At 42.7% G+C, this 19,914-nt stretch overlaps 1 protein-coding gene across 4 annotated transcripts; it reads left to right on the plus strand.

The window, feature by feature from the left end:
* Positions 1-7,918: 7,918 nt before the first annotated feature.
* LOC112613373 (zinc finger protein OZF-like) lies at positions 7,919-18,145 on the plus strand. Of its 4 annotated transcripts, none has more exons than XM_025368816.1 (6): positions 7,919-8,234; positions 8,631-8,701; positions 13,116-13,242; positions 13,505-13,597; positions 14,663-14,731; positions 16,829-18,145. In XM_025368816.1, the coding sequence occupies exons 2-6, from the start codon at positions 8,693-8,695 to the stop codon at positions 17,926-17,928; spliced, it is 1,398 nt and encodes a 465-aa protein (XP_025224601.1). In that variant the 5' UTR covers positions 7,919-8,234; positions 8,631-8,692; the 3' UTR covers positions 17,929-18,145. The 4 variants fall into 4 exon arrangements, with proteins under 4 accessions (XP_025224601.1, XP_025224603.1, XP_025224602.1 ...); XM_025368817.1 differs by having other exon boundaries at positions 7,925-7,998; positions 16,829-18,139; XM_025368818.1 differs by lacking the exon at positions 14,663-14,731 and having other exon boundaries at positions 16,829-18,139.
* The last annotated feature ends 1,769 nt before the right edge of the window (positions 18,146-19,914 follow it).

Below are 19,914 nucleotides of genomic sequence, written 5' to 3' on the forward strand. Positions count from 1 at the left end.
GGATGAAGATGTCATTACACTTTCTTACCCAAAGTCAGGTAAGGAAGTGGGACCTGAAACTGAAGAAGGGATAGGGTGAAGAGACTGATGGAGTGCCTTCTTTATGCCCTGCGTTTGGGTATGCTTTGGTGGATAGCGTGGGGGTTTTTTGTTTGTTTGTTTTTGAGACGGAGTCTCGCTCTGTCACCCAGGCTGGAGTGCAGTGGCACGATCTCACTTGCAAGCTCCGCCTCCCGGATTCACGCTATTCTCCTGCCTCAGCCTCCCAAGTAACTGGGACCACAGGTGCCCATAGTGTGGTGTTTTAACAAAGCTTCTACTCAGAGAGACGGATTAAGCCAGACAAACATAATGCAAATGAATGTGATTACTGCGGCATTGTAGAGACAGAGAGAGACATGAGATCCCATAGAAGCTAAGGCAGATTTAAGTGATCATGCAGGATGGTTGAAAGAATTTCGGTGAAAAAATAAACATTTATCCTTAGATGCTGAGCGTGAATGTGAGATTGTTAGATGTAAAAGAAAAAATATTCTGACACTTGTGTCAACGGTGAGGAAGAATATTCACGACAATTGCAACAGGGGAGAGAGACCAAACTCAACTCTGAAGATAGCAATGATAGTCGGGTTTTTGTAGCCAATTATCAGAGTAAGGTGGTCAGTGGGTGGGAAATTACAAAGAGCAACTTGATTAGATATCAAGAGTAGAATCCTTGCTAAAGGCAGGCCAAAGACTTAGACATTAACAGCAGAAGATGAGAAACCTGATCAGGTATCAAGGATGGGGGGATCCTCATTACGCGTGTTGAAACTGGGTGCAGCAAGGATGGACACAGATGTCCAAAGTCCAGGCCTAGTCAGGAAGAGGGCTCAGGGAAGCCTAAGTCAAGTCTGATCGAGGAGAGGGTCTTTGCCAGATGGCAGTGTTTTGATCTATTACAGGATGGACATTGTAGGCCACATAATACATTTTCAGAGGGAAGAGGGCTGTCCTGTGCATTGTAGGAAGCTTAGCATCATCCCTGGGCCCTGCCCACTGGAGTCAGTAGCATACTCAAGTGTGACAACTCAAAATGTCTGCAGTCACTGTTAATTTCTCCTTGAGGTGGGCACAGTTTACCCCAGCTGAGAACCATTGTATTAGGCATGGATGAGGAAGAAGGCACATACATATGCCTGAGGTTTCAGGCAAAGAATAGTAGGCATGTGTTGGTGTCATGCATTGAGGCAGAGAGAGCTGGTGGAGAAGCATATACAGGTAAGCTGGGATTATGAAGTGTAACGGATACTACGGTGTAACTGGAGGAAGAATATGAGAGGTGAGAAAATGAGAGTGAAAATATTGTAATATTTAGCAAGTGCCTGCGTGCAGTGGTTCAATGGTCTCTTCTGTGTATTAAGACTATTTGGTACCACTGTTTTACTGGGCTGGGCTTCTTTCACTTAATTTCTTCCAGTTTCCCCCAAGTTGGCTGCACATGACAGTTTTGCTGTTTTAAAAATGATATTGAGCAGTGGGAGCAAGAGTATTAGGGCATCCAACAGCCCAAAGGTGGAAGCTGCCCAAGTGTCCATTGATGAACAGATAAACAGAATGTGCTCTCTACATACAATGGAATATTAATCACTCTTATAAGAGAGGAAGTTCTAATACATGGTACCACATGGATGGACCTTGAGGGTACTATACTAAGCAAAAGTCAGGCATGAAAGGATAAATATTGTATGATCCAGTCATAGGAGGTACCCGGTGTAGAAATATTTATAGAGAGGGAAAGTAGTGTGGTGGTTGCAAGAGAATAGGAAGAGTTGCGTTTTAATGTTTACAGAGTTTCAATTTTGCAAAGAGAAAAACATTCTGGAGATGGATGGTGGTGATGGTTGCACAATAACCTGCCTATTTATTGAACCGAACACTTACAAATGGTTAAGCCAATTTGTTTGTATTTTACCACAATTTAACATTTTAAAAGTTGGTTTTTTTAAAGAGTACTGTGACAAAACAAGGTAAAGATGGCCACGTAAAAGTGAAAGGAACAGAGTCTCTAGAATAAAGCATCAGTTGAATGCACTTAAGACAAACGAAGTAAGATGAGGAATGAAAACACCAGTTGCATTGATGGACAGGGGCATTATTGCTGGAATAACACAGTGTCTTTAAGATGTAGTGGTGGGGTCCATGTCACATTGAAATGGGTGACACCCTCTTCTTTTTTATTCAGGAACCGTTTGGATGGTGGAGATCATCAGTCTGATCCACTCCAAGGGAGATCCTAGTTAGGTCCAATCTGTTGTTCCCTGGGATCGTTCCCCATGGATAGATGTTAAACATGAGAAAGCAGGTTTAGAGAGTCAGAAGAGCCCACACCTCTACACCTCTACACCTCCCACCTTCCCATTCAGTTCTTCCCCAAGTCATTCTTCAATTCCAAGGCCAAGGTGAGTTAATAATGGCATGTTAGTGTGGACCACCTTATTGACTTCCCTGAAAGACCGTGTTTTAGGGACAGAGTTAAAATGTGATTCCCTAAACTATGCATATTAGAAAATCTTGTTCCAATCTACTGTGTCATACAAGACAATGTTTCCGGTATTTCCCCGGGAAATCCTCAGCCTTCAGTTAAGTAAATCCTGGCTACATCCCCAAAACTGAGGCCCCCAACATTAATATGCTCATGTAGAAAGCACCTTAGTTGTAAACCAGCACCTGTATTTCGGAGGAAATGTGGGTGTGACACTCATATTTGAAACCCAACGTGGTTTTTCTATTCAGGATAGTAATCATGACGTGGGGCATTTCGTTCCCGATTGACAGCTCCACGGGTCTCCCATACATAATTTCAGAAGGTCCACATGAAGCCTCTAGCATTGAGTAACCCTGGGTAATAAATGTGAACTTTTTCTCATTATAGATTATTGCTTAAATCAAAACTTACCAAAACTATCAAAATTGTATAAAAGTGCCTCCAAATGTCTTAGGTGATGTGGTAGTAACAGTATTATCAAAATGTTCTAACATTACAGTGTCACACGCTATATTTCTATTTGCTTATTTACTGTCAGGTTCATTTATTTTACTGTATACACCATGATTTTGAAGATCATGTCAATTTTTTTTCCCCAATTTTTACTGTTTTATGCTGACTTGGCTGATGCTTAAAACATTGTAGAGATACAAGAAAATACTGGAAAAAATAAATTAAAAAATAAAGTAACAAAAATAGCCCAAGACCAAGCTCTGTAAAACAATTATGACTGTAAAATAATTATGATAAAACAATTTATAACAGAAAATTCCAACTTGAACTTTGGGTCCAGACTGTGTTTATTGGCAAATAGTGCAGGATGTTTGAAGCGCAGTTTGTGTGTGTTTAAACTGGCAGTACTGATCCTTCCATGTATTTGTTCCTGATTATTTATTAACTTAGAATGTGCATCCATTCTTTATTCCTTCATATGTTTAGGTATGAAGCACCTATTATGGGTCAAGGTTTGAATCAGGATTGGGAAGAAGGTAATGATTATGATGACCTCAAGCCACAACCTAAATAAATTTACAGATTAGTATTTGGGAAAAGACAAAGAATAGACGTACATTTATTTTCTGTGGTGCCAATATTATTTACTGACAGCCTCATTAATACCAGACACCAGTGTGTACTTGGTGAAACACATCTACTTTAAGATATGCAATAAATACATGAAAGGATGAGACAGGGAGAAAAATATAGGGGAAGTACCAAATTGTCCCAGAAGGTAAATGCAGGGTCTGCTGATGGAGTTACGCAGATGGAGGATTTGATAACTGTCTTGTAGCGGGACAATCAGAGCTGGGAGAGACCTAACAGAGTTCAGGAGAGCCTTTATTAAGGTGATTACCTGGCCCAGTAGGACTAGCATCCAGGAAAGTCCGAGCCCCGAACAAAGACAGCAGCCACCTTTTAAACAGTCAGTGGTGGGAATTACGTGATGCAGGAAGCGTATTTACAGAAGCGAGAAGAAAGGCAGTTGTTACCCCATGTCTTACCTCCCCGGAAATACATGGTTCTGTAACATATACTTATCAATCTTATGACTTTGCAGCTGTGCTGGGAGGTAAGCAAGAATTCGCAGAGCTCTAAGGAATGTGAAACTGGGGAGTATAGATAAGGCTCACTGAGCACAGAAGGAGCACAGGCTGTTAATATTAGGGTGGGGGGAGTGGGGAGAGGGTGGCGGGGTGCTACATTATACTAAGCCCTGAGGGGAAAGTTAATTTTCTGGCTTCATATATTGTAAAATTCATTTATTTCCTCTTCAGTCTCAGTGAGGAGAAAACCAAGAGTGTATAACTGATTCTATTTACCCCATATCCTTCTTCGTGCAATTCTTGTAATTTTTACTTTTGCCTACAGTATAAAAGCTGCCTATGGGGTTATTGTCCTTTCAAGAGTCTGTAGTGTTTTACAGCAATTCCATCAGGAAAGAAAATGTTGTCTTTTATATATACTCCTTTACTGTTTCTCAGGTTCATCCCTGGACCTGCACTATGATTCCTGCACAGACTGAAGGAGTTCCTTTAGAACCGGTGGTCATGTAGGTTGTGGGCAATAAAAATTCTCATAGCTTTGCATGTTTCTAAGATTACCTTGATTTTCATCCTCATCTTTGAAGGATACTTTCATAGGATATAGCATGAAGTGTTTTTTTTTTCTTCAGCACTTTACAGACAATTTTCCATTCGTGTTAGGCCTTCGTTTTTTTGGATGAGAAGTCAGGGGGTCTTTTTTCTCTTTTTTTCTCCACTGTCCGTGATGTGTCTGTTTTTGTCTGGCTACGTTCAACGACTGAGCTGGATGCCAAGGGTGTTAAGGGACTGTTCATAGTCACTGCTGTGTGTTAATAAGTTTGGAGAGTGAGGAATAATAAAACATAGTCACTGCTATTTGGCAAATGTCTGGTGATCTTGCCTCATGCATGCAAAGCCCAGCTCTCAGCTGTAAGTATACAGAGGCCCCGACACAGACTTTATCATTACACAATACTTATACATATTTTGGGGGTACATGCAGTATTTTGATACATGCATACAATGTATAACAATAAACGAGGACAATTGGGACTTCATCACCCCAAACCTTCACCCATGTTGGGAACATTCCAATTCCTCTCCTCCAGCAATTTTGAATTATACCACAAAATATTGCTAGCTATAGTTGTTCTATTGTACTGTCAAACACTAGATCTTATCCCCTCTGTCCAGTTGTATTTTTGTACCTGGGAACAAACCTCTCTTCTTCCCCTGTCCCTTCCCAGCCTCTGGAAGCCACCAGTCAACTCTCTACCTCCATGAGATCCACAGTTTTAGTTCCCACATATGAATGAGAACATGTAATATGTGTCTTTCAGTCCCTGGCTTATTTCACTTAATATAATGCCCCCAGTTTGGAATTATTTTTGTTCATTACAACTGGTTGTGGGGGCTGGAGAGTGTTAGCAGGTTTGCACCTAGCATCTAGTGGCTGGAGATCAGGGATGCTGCTCAATATCCTACAATTGAGAAGCAGGAATCCCTCCTATGGGCCTCCCAAGAATGGCACTTCTTTTATTTAAGGATGCTGAATATAGTCCCCCAGTCTCCCCTGGCTTATATGGTTTCTATCTTTACACTTTCGTGAGTTTCATCTCCAAGAACTCTAGCAGGTTCTCACAGTGAAGATCTGAGAAAAGTCCCCAGCTGGTTCTGGCAGGGGAAGAGGAAGAGTAGCCATTTTGAAATATACCAGAGCATTCTGTTCAATGCTCTGGAGAGAAACCATTTTACCAGAGCCTACCATCTTGGCATTTTATCAGTGTCCAAATGACTTAGAAGAAGGAAAATAAACTCTGGTCCCCTCTTGCCATCCTGTCCCACTTAAGGGGAAGGAGGGTTTTACTGAGAAGCACTTGTGAAATTCATAGTCCCTGGGCACAGGATAAGAGACTGAAACCTTTGGGAGGCTGAGGCGGGCGGATCATGAGGTCAGGAGATCAAGACCATCCTGGCTAACGTGGTGAAACCCCATCTTTACTAAAAATACAAAAAATTAGCTGGGCATGGTGGTGGGTGCCTGTCGGCCCAGCTACTCGGGAGGCTGAGGCAGGCGAATGGCATGAACCCGGGAGGCAGAGCTTGCAGTGAGCCAAGATTGCACCATTGCACTCCAGCCTGGGTGACAGAGCGAGACGCAGTCTCAAAAAAACAAAAAACAAAACAAAACAAAAGACTGAAACCTTACCATTAAGGTTTCTTAAACTATTAATTGGGAGGTCATTAGGCTGAGATGGCTCCAGTATCCTGAATTCTTAACCTAAGCAAACCCAAACCCAACTCAGTGTAACTGGCCTTAACCAATCAGAAACCACCAATTAACCTCCTACTATTGGCTTTCCACTGGAATGAGCCAAATAAGGCTCTACACTAACCAAGTATTTTCTTTGTCTTGCTTCTGAGTTCAGCCTGTAAAAGCCTTTCCCTCATGCCTCTTCAGAGGGGCCCTAAGCTGCATGTGGTCTGGCAATGCCCAATTCATGAACTGCTGTCTGCTTAAAGAAACTCTTTAAAATTTTAATGTGCCTAAGTTTATATGTTTTTTGCAGACTATAGAACACTTCCCCTCTCACAACCAAATCTTATCACCATGTTACTAAAGACCTATCATGCAGCTTATTTTACCAAGTACATCACATTCAGCTATCAGGAAAAAATCACAAGGCACTCTAATAGGCGAAAAACACAGCTTGAAGATTTTACTTAACTCATTAATGAGAAAAACTGGTGACATGAACTAACTCATAAGAGAACACTTCCTCCAGCCGAAAAAAACATCACATTTATAGATCAAGAATATTAAAGTGGCTGGCTGCAGTGGCTCATGCCTGTAATCGCAGCACTTTGGTAGGTCAATGTGGGAGGATCACTTGAGGCCAGGAGTTTGAGACCAGCCTGGGTAACATAGTGAGATCTCACCTATACTTAAAAAATTAGCCGGGCATGGTGGTGCGCACCTGTAGTTCCAGCTACTCAGGAGGCTGAGGCAGGAAGATAGTTTCAATCCAGGATGTCAAGAGGTTGTGGCTGCAGTGAGCTATGATGGTGCCACTGCACTTCAGTGTTGGCAATAGAGTGAGACGCTGTTTAACAACAACAAAAAAAAAATTTAATTAAAATGATGTGCAGCAGCAAAAGAGGCAAAAACTGGCCTCCTCCCAAATGGAGATGGAGGAGGGAAGTAAACTGAGCCTTCTCCAATTTACTTTTGTATAAACAAGAAGTAATTTGAACTGCCATCAGCGATCCGCAATGTGAGTTGATAAATAGCTCAAAACAATGACAAAGTAGAATCAAATGACCCGGAAGCCCGTAATCTAAATAATGCACTGAAGCACAATTTCTCCATTCATTGCTTATTTTGTGGCAGGCACATTTATGAACACTTAATCCTCACAACACCATTAGCTGAGAAATATTGTTCCATTGCCACAAGAGCAATTGAAGCTCATAAAGATTAAACAATAAAAAGTCACACAGCAGACACACTCTACAGCTCAAGTGTCAACAAAACACCCACAGAGATGCACATAGGGTCACACATCAAATCACACAACCTCACGGAGAATGGGCCTAACCTCACAGAGAATGGGGCCTATCAGATACACCAAAGCAGACGCCCGGCGGTCCCACTCACCTCTAATAACAAACATTTTCCCAAACTTAAGACGCACATGTCCACGCCAATATATTATCATAGGCCTTTCCCCACCTCTTAAAGCCTCCCACGATTCATCCCTCAGAAGGCAACCGCTTGGTTCTCTGTGCGCAGGCGCAGCGTTCTCTCAACGCCTCCAACGGGCACAAAGCCACGCCCCCAACGCCGAGCTCACGCACGCGTACTCAATCACCAGCGGAACCGCCTCCACCGCGCTCGGCGTCGAGGTCCTACGGGACGACAGTACGCATGCGTACTTTGTGCCCCAGGTAGCTTGTCCCTTAGCCAAGGATGCCTCTATAGTCTGGTCTCTGGGAGCGGGGGGCGTGAGGCTGCACATGCGCACTGCGAGTCCTCGCCTACTCCCAGAAACCACTCGGCACACGCGGTGCGGCAGCTGCTTCAGGTTGGCGGGCTCCAAGGACACCTGAGTGGGCAGCGTCGCCGTTTCTCTTTTGTTGGACGGTATTTTCCCAGCGCCACGCGGAGCCTGGGCCATTATGAGGTTTGTGTTGCGTCGGGGCGGTCTGTCTCAGAGGCACTCCGGGGAGGAGTGGCCGGCGAATGGCTGGAGGCCCAGGGATCCGTGCAGGCGACCCAGCCTGAGTGTGGAGGAGGCGGGTGCCTGACAACAATGCGCGCGTGATCTGTGTGTTGGCGTTTGTGTACACGGAGGGCATTATTAAAATGACTCGTTGTGTGAATGGTTCTATCCCAGAGTAGGCGACTGGAGCATTGAAAAAGGCCCAGTTACAGTTTTAGAAACCAGAGCTGCACGCTAAACAGTGTTTTCTTTTGACCGTGAAATCTTTCGTTCTTGGAGTTTGTTAGGAACGTGGTTGAAAATGGGTGGCAGTGGGTTCGAGAATCTGGTCACTGAAGTTTTCTTCCTTCTCCTTAGCTCTGCATTTCCAGGACCCGGTCACTGTTCGGGACACTGTTCCAGCGCAGTGGCCATTAGCCATGTCTCAGGTAAGTTTTTGTTTTATCTTCTTTTCGTGCAACATCATAGGTTTTAAGTCCTGGGCACATCTACTTTTGCTTACTTGGATGGTAAAGACTGACACCGAGACAAGGTTCAGGTCTTTTCATTCAGCAACACATGGGACTATCGGGACCTCTCAGAGTCCATGTCCTGTACTTCAGTGTTCCTTTATTCACTGAATGAATTAATCTGAATCTCCACTGTCACCAGTCTTCTTTTAAGCACTATGTGGTGGGTCAAAGATACTTTCCCTGGAGAAGACGAGAGCCTTTATCCGGGGACTGTCATCTTCTTGAAGTAGAGGTGAATACTCCGTCATCTTTGACTTTCTTTACTGCTCCAGACTGAGAGGACGCAGCATAGAAAATGCTAGTGAGTGGTTTAGGCTCAGTTATGGTAATCTGCCTTTGGAAATTTGGAGGAATGGGAATGTGATTGATGTCTCGAGCATGAAGTCCAGGTTAACAAAGTCAGGCCATTTATTAGGACATTAGTCAAAGATAGTGTTTTGGATCAAAGGTTCCAGTTTGAAGTTGGGCAGCTTAAAATAAAGTCACAGGCTTCATCTGTGGAATTCTGGGAAAAACCTATTGGCTTTCTGTAAATGAGGAACAAGAAGTCTGCTGCAAGGGACAAGATGGATGAGCTGGCTATATTTCCCAAAATAGAGTTCTCTTCAGGGTGTTTGCATGGTCTCTGAAATTTTGTGCAAATACAACCAGATTTGATTCTTAGCCTGCTAAGTGTAGACACCAAGACATTTTGTTTGAGAAATAGATTTTCTTCTCAAAGGGGAAACTTATATTTTCTTTCTTTTCTTTTTTTTGAGACGGTGTCTCCTGTCGCCCAGGCTAGAGTGCAGTGGCACAATCTCGGCTCACTGCAAACTCCGCTTCCCAGGTTCAGGCCATTCTCCTGCCTCAGCCTCCTGAGTAGCTGGGACTACAGGCGCCCGCCACCAGGCCCGGCTAATTTTTTTTTTTTTTTTTTGTATTTTTAGTAGAGACAGGGTTTCACCGTGTTAGCCAGGATGGTCTCGATCTCCTGACCTCATGATCTGCCCGTCTCGGCCGCCCAAAGTGCTGGGATTGCAGGCGTGAGCCACCGCGCCCGGCCTGTATTTTCTTTCTTTTAGGAAAACAGGCAGTATTTTCCTTACTCCTTGTGTTTTGGATTTTGAAGCATTTCAGATTAGGGATATTCAACCTGTATCTTTTGGTGATCTTTTAGAAGATGTAGTTGTAGAAAAAATACTGGCATCTGGGCACCCCTGTAGTCCCAGCCACTTGGGAAGCTGAGGCAGGAGGATCACTTCAGCCCAGCATTTGAGCACCGCAGCGCGGTGTGGCCACACCTGTGAAAAGCCACTGCGGTCCAGCCGAGGCAGCACAACAAGACCCCTCTCTCTTAAAAGAAAAAGAAAATGCCGGCATCTGAAGAAGATCAAGAAAAAATATTCATTAAAAATACTGTAGTCGGCCGGGCGCGGTGGCTCAAGCCTGTAATCCCAGCACTTTGGGAGGCCCAGACGGGCGGATCACGAGGTCAGGAGTTCGAGACCATCCTGGCGAACCCGGTGAAACCCCGTCTCTACTAAAAAATACAAAAAACTAGCCGGGCGAGGTGGCGGGCGCCTGTAGTCCCAGCTACTCGGGAGGCTGAGGCAGGAGAATGGCGTGAACCCGGGAGGCGGAGCTTGCAGTGAGCTGAGATCCGGCCACTGCACTCCAGCCTGGGTGACAGAGCGAGACCCCGTCTCAAAAAAAAAACAAAAAAAAAAAAAATACTGTAGTCTGCCTCATTTATGGTGACAGAATTCAGGATAGCAAGAGGTATGTCTTGAAGCAATCTTGGGGAATCTTGGAGGTGCTGGTAATACTCAGTTTCTTGATCAGGGATCTGCTGATGGGTGGATTGTTTGTGTAAACTGATCATATTGGACATGAATTCATCATATTGATCATGGCTTACTGCAGCCTCAACCTCCTAGGTTCAAGCAGTCCTCCTGCCTCAGCCTCCTGAGTAGCTGGGACTACAGGTGTGAGCCACCGTGCCTGGCTAATTTTTAAATTTTTTTGTAGAGACGAAGTCTTGCTGTGTTGCCCAGGCTTGTCTTGAACTTCTGGGCTCAAGCAGTCCTCCTGCCTTGGCCTCCCAAAGTGCTGGTGCGGCAGGCCACGTCTCGCCAAACACAGGTCTCCGTAACAGCTGTTTCAGTACTGACAGACAGGTTAAATATTAAAAGCCAGTACCCTTATACAGCGGCTGGAATGTAACAAAAGCCCACCAAGAGTTTTGCCTTGGCCTTTCCTGGGCCTTAAAGCATGACAAAATAATGAAGGGATTCTTAATTGGACCCATTTAGGATGAAACAAGTTTTACTGGGGGGGGGTCTGAAGAAACTCCCTGCGCCTCCACAAATAAGTTTATTGGAGGTCTGAAGGAACTCCCCAAACCACCGTGGTTTAGCAGGAGACAAGATAAGGGTAATCACTCCAGCACCCTACACCCATTTAGATTAAGTAAATTTGCTGAGGCTCCAGAGGAAGGTCTTCAAGACTCAGTCTTTGGTTATAGATTAAAAGAAGTTAATCACTTGTCTTTAGATGAATGCATACCTACACGTAGATATATAGTTTAGAAGGTATATAAGCTCTGGAAAACTTTGTAATTTTGAGTTGGTCTGGCAGTAATTTCCAGGTCTTCTCCCTGTAACTGGCTACAGAAATAAAAACTCCCTTCCTCCCCAGTTCATCTGCATCTCGTTATTGGGCCTCAATAAATAGCAGCCTGACCCTCAGCTTAGTCCAGCAACACTGGGATTATAGGTGTGAGCCACTGCACCCAGCGATACTGATTTCTTAAACCCCACATTCAAGTGAGAAAAGAGGAACCTTCTCTGCCTCATGTTTAGTATGATAAAGTTTCAATAGCTTTTGACCTTTGTACTGTTGTTACAGATGGTGCAGGGGTGTATCTGGAAAGGACGACACAGGGCAACTGTATATGATTGGAGTAATTGGGAATCATAGTTGTATTATGAGTTGATGAAGTCCCAGGATATTGGAAAGGAAAACTAACCATAGGCTGGGCATCCTCAGTTCTTCCCAGCTTCTTCAAAAGTAGCTGAGGATGAAACCTTCTTCCTTGCTTCTGTTGCACACCTGATGGAAGCAAATAAGGTGAAATAATAACACATCTGCTGCAGTTTTCGGACCATTACATCTACTACCCTAAAATGTAGCTGCAAGAGCAAGGACTACTTTATTTCGTATGATTCTATGGGTGAGGAATCCACACTGAACTCGACAGGGTGGGAATGATTAATCTCTGATCCTATGATGCCTGCCGGGGCCTGAATCCCCAGGATGACTTCTTCGTTCATATATTTTATATTTAGCTAGAATAGCTGGAGTCCTATATCTGGGCCACTGTTCTTTGCTGCTAGCTGAGTTCCTCAGCTTTATTTGATGTAGTCTCAGAATCCCTCACTCGCCATTGGCAATGTCTCATTGGCTTTTCTTATGTGTGATGAGCCCCTATGAGGGCAAAACAGAAGATGCCAAGCCTTCCTAAAGCTTTCACCTGGAACTAGTTAGTGTTACTTCTGTCACATTCTGTTGATTAAAGCAAATTGTAGGTCCAATCCAGATTTTTTTTTTTTTTTTTTTTGAGACGGAGTCTCGCTGTGTCGCCCAGGCTGGAGTGCAGTGGCGTGATCTCGGCTCACTGCAAGCTCCGCCTCCCGGGTTCACGCCATTCTCCCGCCTCAGCCTCCCAAGTAGCTGAGACTACAGGCGCACGCCACCACGCCCGGCTAGTTTTTTGTATTTTTAGTAGAGACGGGGTTTCGCCATGTTAGCCAGGATAGTCTCGATCTCCTGACCTCGTGATCCACCCGCCTCGGCCTCCCAAAGTGCTGGGATTACAGGCTTGAGCCACCGCGCCCGGCCCCAATCCAGATTTAAAGAAAGGACAGTATATTTTGTTTCAGCGAAAAAGTAATTTGTAAGTTATTCTGATGCCCACACTAAAGATCCATGACAGAATTGATCATGACTGGCTTTCGACAAAGTCAATGTGTGGTCATACTATGAATATGTAAGATTATGAAATCAACTGTGATAGTTCCTTTACAGATTGGTTTTGAATACATGGATACACAATCTCTGGGCAATACATTTCTTAAATTATTCAATGTTTTTTGAATCACCCTGTTCATCTTGAATGTTTCCCTTATTAAGTATTTTTCTATACCCAAATTTTAACAGACACTATTTCACAGTATTGTTCTTCAGCAACTTAAATAAACTGCTCTTACAAGACACAGAGTCCTTATCAGCTCCTCCCCACTTCCAGTTATTTACCTGGACTCTTCTAAGAAAGTGTTTGTCATTTCAGGGATCAGTGACATTCCAAGATGTGGCCATTGACTTCTCCAAGGAAGAGTGGGGATTCCTGAACCCTGCTCAGAGAGATTTGTACACAACTGTGATGTTGGAGAATTATCAGAACCTGGTCTGGCTGGGTAAGTGCTTAAAGCCCTTAATTCAGCATGTCTTGAGCGTGTCTTTTTTTTTTTTTTTTTTTTTTTAAATACTGGGAGTCTTTGGTGAGATTCAGAATTTACATGAGATGTGGAAATTGAAGTGAGCAGCTTTCTTTATCCTATCTGCCAGATATTCTGATTTTTTTGTTTTTATAATGGCTTGTGTTTTGATTACAGTGTTGATCTGTCAGAATACCTGAGTAACCAGAGCATAGCCAATTCTTTCTATTTATTTTCACAGGACTTTCCATTTCTAAATCTGTGATTTCACTGTTGGAGAAAAGGAAACTGCCTTGGATAATGGGAAAAGAAGAGATAAGAGTCCCATTGCCAGGTGAGTATGAAGAACCAACCAGCAGGGGTAAGCCATGTATATTAAAGGCATACCAGTTCTAGAGGGCAAAGCACCTTTAAGATGTGAAGGATGCTGTCTTCCACTGTTCCACACACATGTAGACATTGAGGCTTCTTGAGTTTGAGTTCCTAAAAGGATACTGATCACCCACCGTTTATATCTACTTTTATAAATGCCTGTGGGCTCAGAAATTACAGGTGTGTCTTCCCTCTTTGTCTATGGTAAGCTTCTTTTTAAACTCAGTATCCTGTTTTTCCAACTTTTTTTTTATTTGATTTTTTGATACTGTTGTTTTCTTTACTGTAAAATGACTTATATAGTGGTCTGATTGTTTGAATGGGTATATTCATTGGTCATTTATTCATTAACATTCATTCCTTTTTTAAAACTAATCAACTGTTGAGAGTCCCCAAGACCACCTCCAGGTTCAAGGACTTACTAGGAGTAGTCACAGGAGTCATGATATCGTTGTATTCATGCCTGCAAAGTTAGTAAATAGTCTAGAAGAACACCATCATTCTGATGCCAGCTGAAAAGTATGGGGATCCCCAAGACCACCCTGAATTCTGACATGAATTGCAAATCCAAAGGTCCCCAAGATAATTAGGTTTGATAATTCACGAGGACTCACAGAACTTACTGAACTCACTGAAAGCTGTTATACTCATGGTTACAGTTTATTACCATGAAAGGATACACGTTAAAATCAGCCAAGGAAAAAGACATGGGCAGAGTCTAGGAGGACTTCCATTTATGCCCCTACAGTGGAGTCATGGACAGTGTTAACTCCTCCCAACAATGATGTGTGGCAATATGCACAGTGTTTGACCAACCAAGGAAGCCTACCTGACCCTTGGTATCCAGACTCCTCATTAGGGCACCATCATGTAGACATGGCTGACTGCTCATGTCTCACCTCAGGCTCTAGCCCTTCTGGAGGTCGCCCTAATATCATGTGACCTGGAGCCCTACATAAATCACATAATTTGACTCTCTGGTGTGGTCCAACGCCCATAGGCAAATAGAGACACTTTTATCATGCAGGATATTTCAAGGTGTCAGAGATTACCTCCCAGGAGCCAAGGGCAAAGACTAGACCTCTCTTTGGAAAAGGTTAAATTCTTGACTGCACAATGGCTAAGTTTTATTTTAGCAAAAGATATAAAGCAAAATCAGCAAAGGTAAGCTCATAAGGCAAGGTCTGGAGGAAATCAGGAATGTGCTTCTGAGATTCCTCTCCCAGTGGAGTCACAAAGGAGGTACTTAATTCCTCTAGCAGCAACTTGTGTGGTATGTGTGAGATGATAGCAGCTAGATAACATTAGACTTAGTGCCAAGGAATTTTACTTAGGGAAGCCATAAAGGTACCCTCTGCCTAGTGTATGCTGAAAATCCAGACTCTCAAAACGAAAGTAGGTGTTCTGCATAAACCACATCATCTGCACAAATAGTTTAGGTGTGGTAAGTCACTTCTACCAGTTCCGGGAATGGTAGACACCCTCCTGAAACCCAAGTTCCTTAGAGGTCAATCGGGCCAACCTTGTAAGCACACCTTTCTTAGGAGAACAGTCTCAAAGCCTGCTGTGTTCTTTTCTGAGTTTGTTTAAAAGCATAGAAACTTGCAGTGAGTTTACATTTGAGTGAGGGGATTAAGACTTGCTTCCACAAACCTTGTGCAAAGTAGAAACTAATTAACTGGTAGAAACTGATTAAAACGGGTTATTTTGGTGTGTGGGAGTTAGTAGAGTTTTAGCTTCAAAACTTGGTGATATTTAAAGTTACAGAAAGTGAGGAAATGAAGTACATTTCTGCTATATTTATTTAGGGAATTGTTAGAATTAAGGTATGTCTTGAACTGTACATTAGAAATATGTAACTGGATCTCAATAGTAATTCAGAATTGGAGATGAACGTGTTTTCTATATGTTTTGTGGTGATGGACCCTTAGGAATGGAAGAAGTGACTTGCCTATGGATAGCAGAGAAGGACTGATTGATTGGTAGCAGGAGAAACAGGAAACATCCTGTGTTAGAATTCCAGGGCCTCACTATTCATGAAGAAAAGGTAACCAAAGTAAGACCAAGACATTAGAGTAAGACAACATTGAAAGGTAGTTGGTATCTGACTAATTATGGTTCTTGCTAAAATGGGTATTTCTGTGGTGCAAAGGATGTAGAACAATGAGCTTGAATCGTCACATTTGGTAATAATCTTTCATTTGAGTTCATTTTAAAAATCATTAGGCCTTGTGGTGGAGGTCCCCTGTAAAACCAGCTCCTCTTGCACCCTTCATGAGGTTAGCCCTCTCCACTGTCTACATACACAGTTCAATCTGGAAAAAACTGGGATTCCCACATGTTTAGTGCATGAAGAACAGGCCAAACTCAGTCATTTGTAATTGACCACGGTTCTGTTCTTAACTTTTACATCAAGCACAGCCAGCATCTCTGCCCTTTAGCTCCTAAACAGTAAAAATAACTACAGGTTAGAAGGGTATTATGTTCGTCTTTGTCGCAAATCCTATTGCCTTTCTTTAATTTTTGATCATGTTGATCAGCCTTCCTGTAATGCCATTTTGGCTTCTGCAGTTCCCCACAGTACATGTTTTCTTAAGCTCTAAATCTGTTTCCTTGCAGCCTGCACTTGACCCTCTTATTTTTCCTGTTTGCTTAGTGATCTCTTCAATCTCAAAATGTCTGTATCAACGAGAATTGATGCCCTGTCTGCCCCTGATTGTATGATTGATTTTATTGTTTCTATATTATGTCAAATTGTTTTCTGCAGTAAACTAACTGGAGGTGCCTTCTATCTGGACACATTAATTCCTCTGGTTAATGCGTACATATACATACAGAAACTGTCGTTTACCTTTTTGTGTTTTGAAACTTGTGGTATAACTTAGCACATAAGTCAGCATCTTGTTCTTTTCACTGAATACATTATCCTGCAGGTCAGAAAACAGCTGAAGTTCAGTCTTTTTAGTAGCTGAGTAGTACTACAGATAGAGATATACCATGGTTAATGATGAGGGACACCTAGTTTGTTTCCAATGTAAAGCCTATTTCAATAAGCATTCTTATCAATATAACCTTAAAAACTGGTAGCTTAATTTCTTGAGTAGGTGCCTAAAGTGGGTTTGAAAAGATAAAAGGCGGGCGTGTTACATTAGTTTAACTTGCTTCTGTTCATTAATTTTTTTTCCCCGTTCAGATGTACCAGGTGCAGAGATTAAGGAGTTATCTGCAAAGAGGGCTATTAATGAAGTATTATCTCAGTTTGACACAGTGATAAAATGTACAAGAAACGTATGTAAGGAATGTGGAAATGTATACTGCCACAATACGCAGCTTACTCTCCGTAAGAGAAATCACACACGAAAGAAATGCAATCAGTGTTTAGATTGTGGGAAACACTTCACTCGTCGGTCAACTCTCATTCAACATCAAAGAATCCACACGGGAGAGAGACCCTATAAATGTAACGAATGTAGTAAAACCTTCAACCAGAGGGCACACCTTACCCAGCATGAGAGAATTCACACGGGTGAGAAACCTTACAAATGTAAGGAATGTAGGAAAACCTTCAGCCAGATGACTCATCTCACACAGCATCAGAGTACACATACGAGAGAAAAGTTCCATGAATGCAGTGAATGTGGAAAGGCCTTCAGCCGTTCCTCAGCCCTTATGGATCACCAGCGAATTCATAGTGGAGAAAAGCCATATGAATGTAAGGAGTGCGGCAGAGCCTTCACTCAAAGTGCCCAGCTCATTAGACATCAGAAAACTCATTCTGGAGAAAAACCCTATGAGTGTAGTAAGTGTAAGAAATCTTTTGTGCGCCTGTCTTCCCTGATTGAACATTGGAGAACTCACACTGGAGAAAAACCGTATCAATGTAAGGACTGCAAAAAGACCTTTTGTCGTGTCATGCAGCTCACTCTGCACAGGAGAGTTCATACTGGTGAGAAACCCTATGAATGCAAGCAATGTGGAAAGGCCTTCAGCGCCCATTCTTCCCTTGTTACTCATAAGAGAACACACAGTGGAGAGAAACCGTATAAATGCAAGGAATGTGGAAAAGCCTTCAGTGCGCACTCTTCCCTTGTTACTCATAAGAGAACACACAGTGGAGAGAAACCTTATAAATGCCATGCCTGTGGGAGGGCCTTTAATACTTCCTCCACACTTTGTCAACATAATAGAATTCATACTGGTGAAAAACCCTTTCAGTGCAGTCAGTGCGGGAAGTCCTTTAGATGCAGCTCTCACCTTACTCGACACTGTAGAATGTGTAATGGAAAATGTTAGCAAATAACCAGAACTCAAAATGTTAATTCTGATTATTCCATATCATCACCAGTACTTTGTACTCTGAGTCTTTTAAAATATGCTATCTTTGTATGGAATGATACTTCATTGTACTTTTGATTTAACTTAAAAATGCTTTCCCTTGACTACTGATATATATTTTTTGTGAAGTGTGTGTTGAAGTCTTGCTGATTATTTTTTAAATTAGAGGTTTTTCTTCATGTCCAGTTATGAGAGTTCACCAGATTTTGGAAATATTTTCTATTCTGTAACCTACCTTTTCATTTACATAATGGTGATAAAACAAAAGCTTTAAGTTTGATCACATCTAATTAATCACATTTTTTAATGGTTATGCTTTTATTTATTTTTCAGACAGGGTCTCACTCTGTCACCCAGGCTACAGTGCAGTGGCATAATCATGACTCACTGCAGTCTCTGCCTCCCGGGCTCAAGCGATCCTCCCACCTCAGCCTCCCAAGTAGCTGGGACTACAGGCATATGCCACCACACCTAACTGATTTTTATATTTTTTGTAGAGACTAGGTTTCGCCATGTTGTCCAGGCTTGTCTCGACCCCCTGAGCTCAAGCAGTCCATCTGCCTCAGCCTCCCAAAGTGCTGGGACAACAGACGTGAGCCACCGTGCCTGACCTACTTATGCTTTTTATCTTCTAAGAAGTATTATTTATTCTATGCTGAGCTTATGTAGAATTTCTTACATGTTTTCTGTAGCTATTTTGCATTTTTACCCTTTACAGTTAGATCTATTTCATGTTTTTATTATAGATGATGGAGGAGGTAAATGTTGAAGTTTATTTTCCCCTGTATTATTGACCCACAGTGACACCAGTTTTGGGAGATGTCTTTCATTTTCCTCCTTATGTTGTTATTGGCACCTTTTGCAAAAGTCAATTATCATGGGTACACTTCTGAAATAATCTGTTTCATCAATCTCTGTCTTCTCAGCAGTTCCACATTGTCTTAATTATAGCTTTAGAGGAAGTCTTGAAATTTGGTAGTCTAAGTCTTCCAGTTTTGTTGTTATTTTAACAAACTCTAGGCTGGGCATGGTGGCTCATGCCTATAATCCCAGCACTTTAGGAGCCCCAGGCAGGAGGATCACTTAAGCCCAGAAGATCAAGACCAGCCTGGGAAACATAGCAAGACCTTGTCTCTACAAAAAAATTGAGACATTAGCTGGGCATGGTGGCACACCCATCTGTAGTCCTAGCTACTCGGAGGCTGAGGTGGGAGGATCGCTTGAGCCCAGGAGTTCAAGGCTACAGTGAGTTGTGATCACACCACTGTGGTCCAGCCAGGTTGACAGAATGAGACCCTGTCTCTTAAAAAAAAAAATCCTGGTGATGCTTTTCTGGGTTAAAAAATAAAATACAAATAAAAATTGGCCTCACTACTCTAGCTTATTTGCATTTTTAAATAAATGTTCAGAGTCACCTTGTCAGTTCCTACCAAAAAGCCTGTCAGTATTATAACTGAGATTGCATCAACTCTGTAGATAAATTTGAAGAGAATTGACACTTAACAGCAGTGACTTCCAGTCTGTAACCTTAGCATAACTTCTATTTCAGTCTCCTTTAATTTTTCTCAGAAATACTTTGTAGTAGGCCGGGCGCGGTAGCTCATGCCTGTAATCCCAGCACTTTGGGAGGCCAAGGCGGGCGGATCATGAGGTCAAGAGATCGAGACCATCCTGGCCAACATGGTGAAACCCTGTCTCTATTTTAAAAATACAAAAAATTAGCTGGGTAGTGCGCGCCTGTAGTCCCAGCTACTCGGGAGGCTGAGGCAGGAAAATCACTTGAACCTGGGAGGTGGAGTTTGCAGTGAACCAAGGTCGCACCACCGCACTCCAGCCTGGCGACAGAGCGAGACTCTGCCTCAAAAAAAGAAAAAAAAGAAATACCCTGTAATTTTCTATATAGAGATCTTGAATGTATTTTCTTAAGCTTGTTCATAGACATTT

Source organism: Theropithecus gelada, chromosome 19 (genome assembly GCF_003255815.1).
Source record: "Theropithecus gelada isolate Dixy chromosome 19, Tgel_1.0, whole genome shotgun sequence".
In the NCBI taxonomy this organism is placed as follows: Eukaryota; Metazoa; Chordata; class Mammalia; order Primates; family Cercopithecidae; genus Theropithecus; species Theropithecus gelada.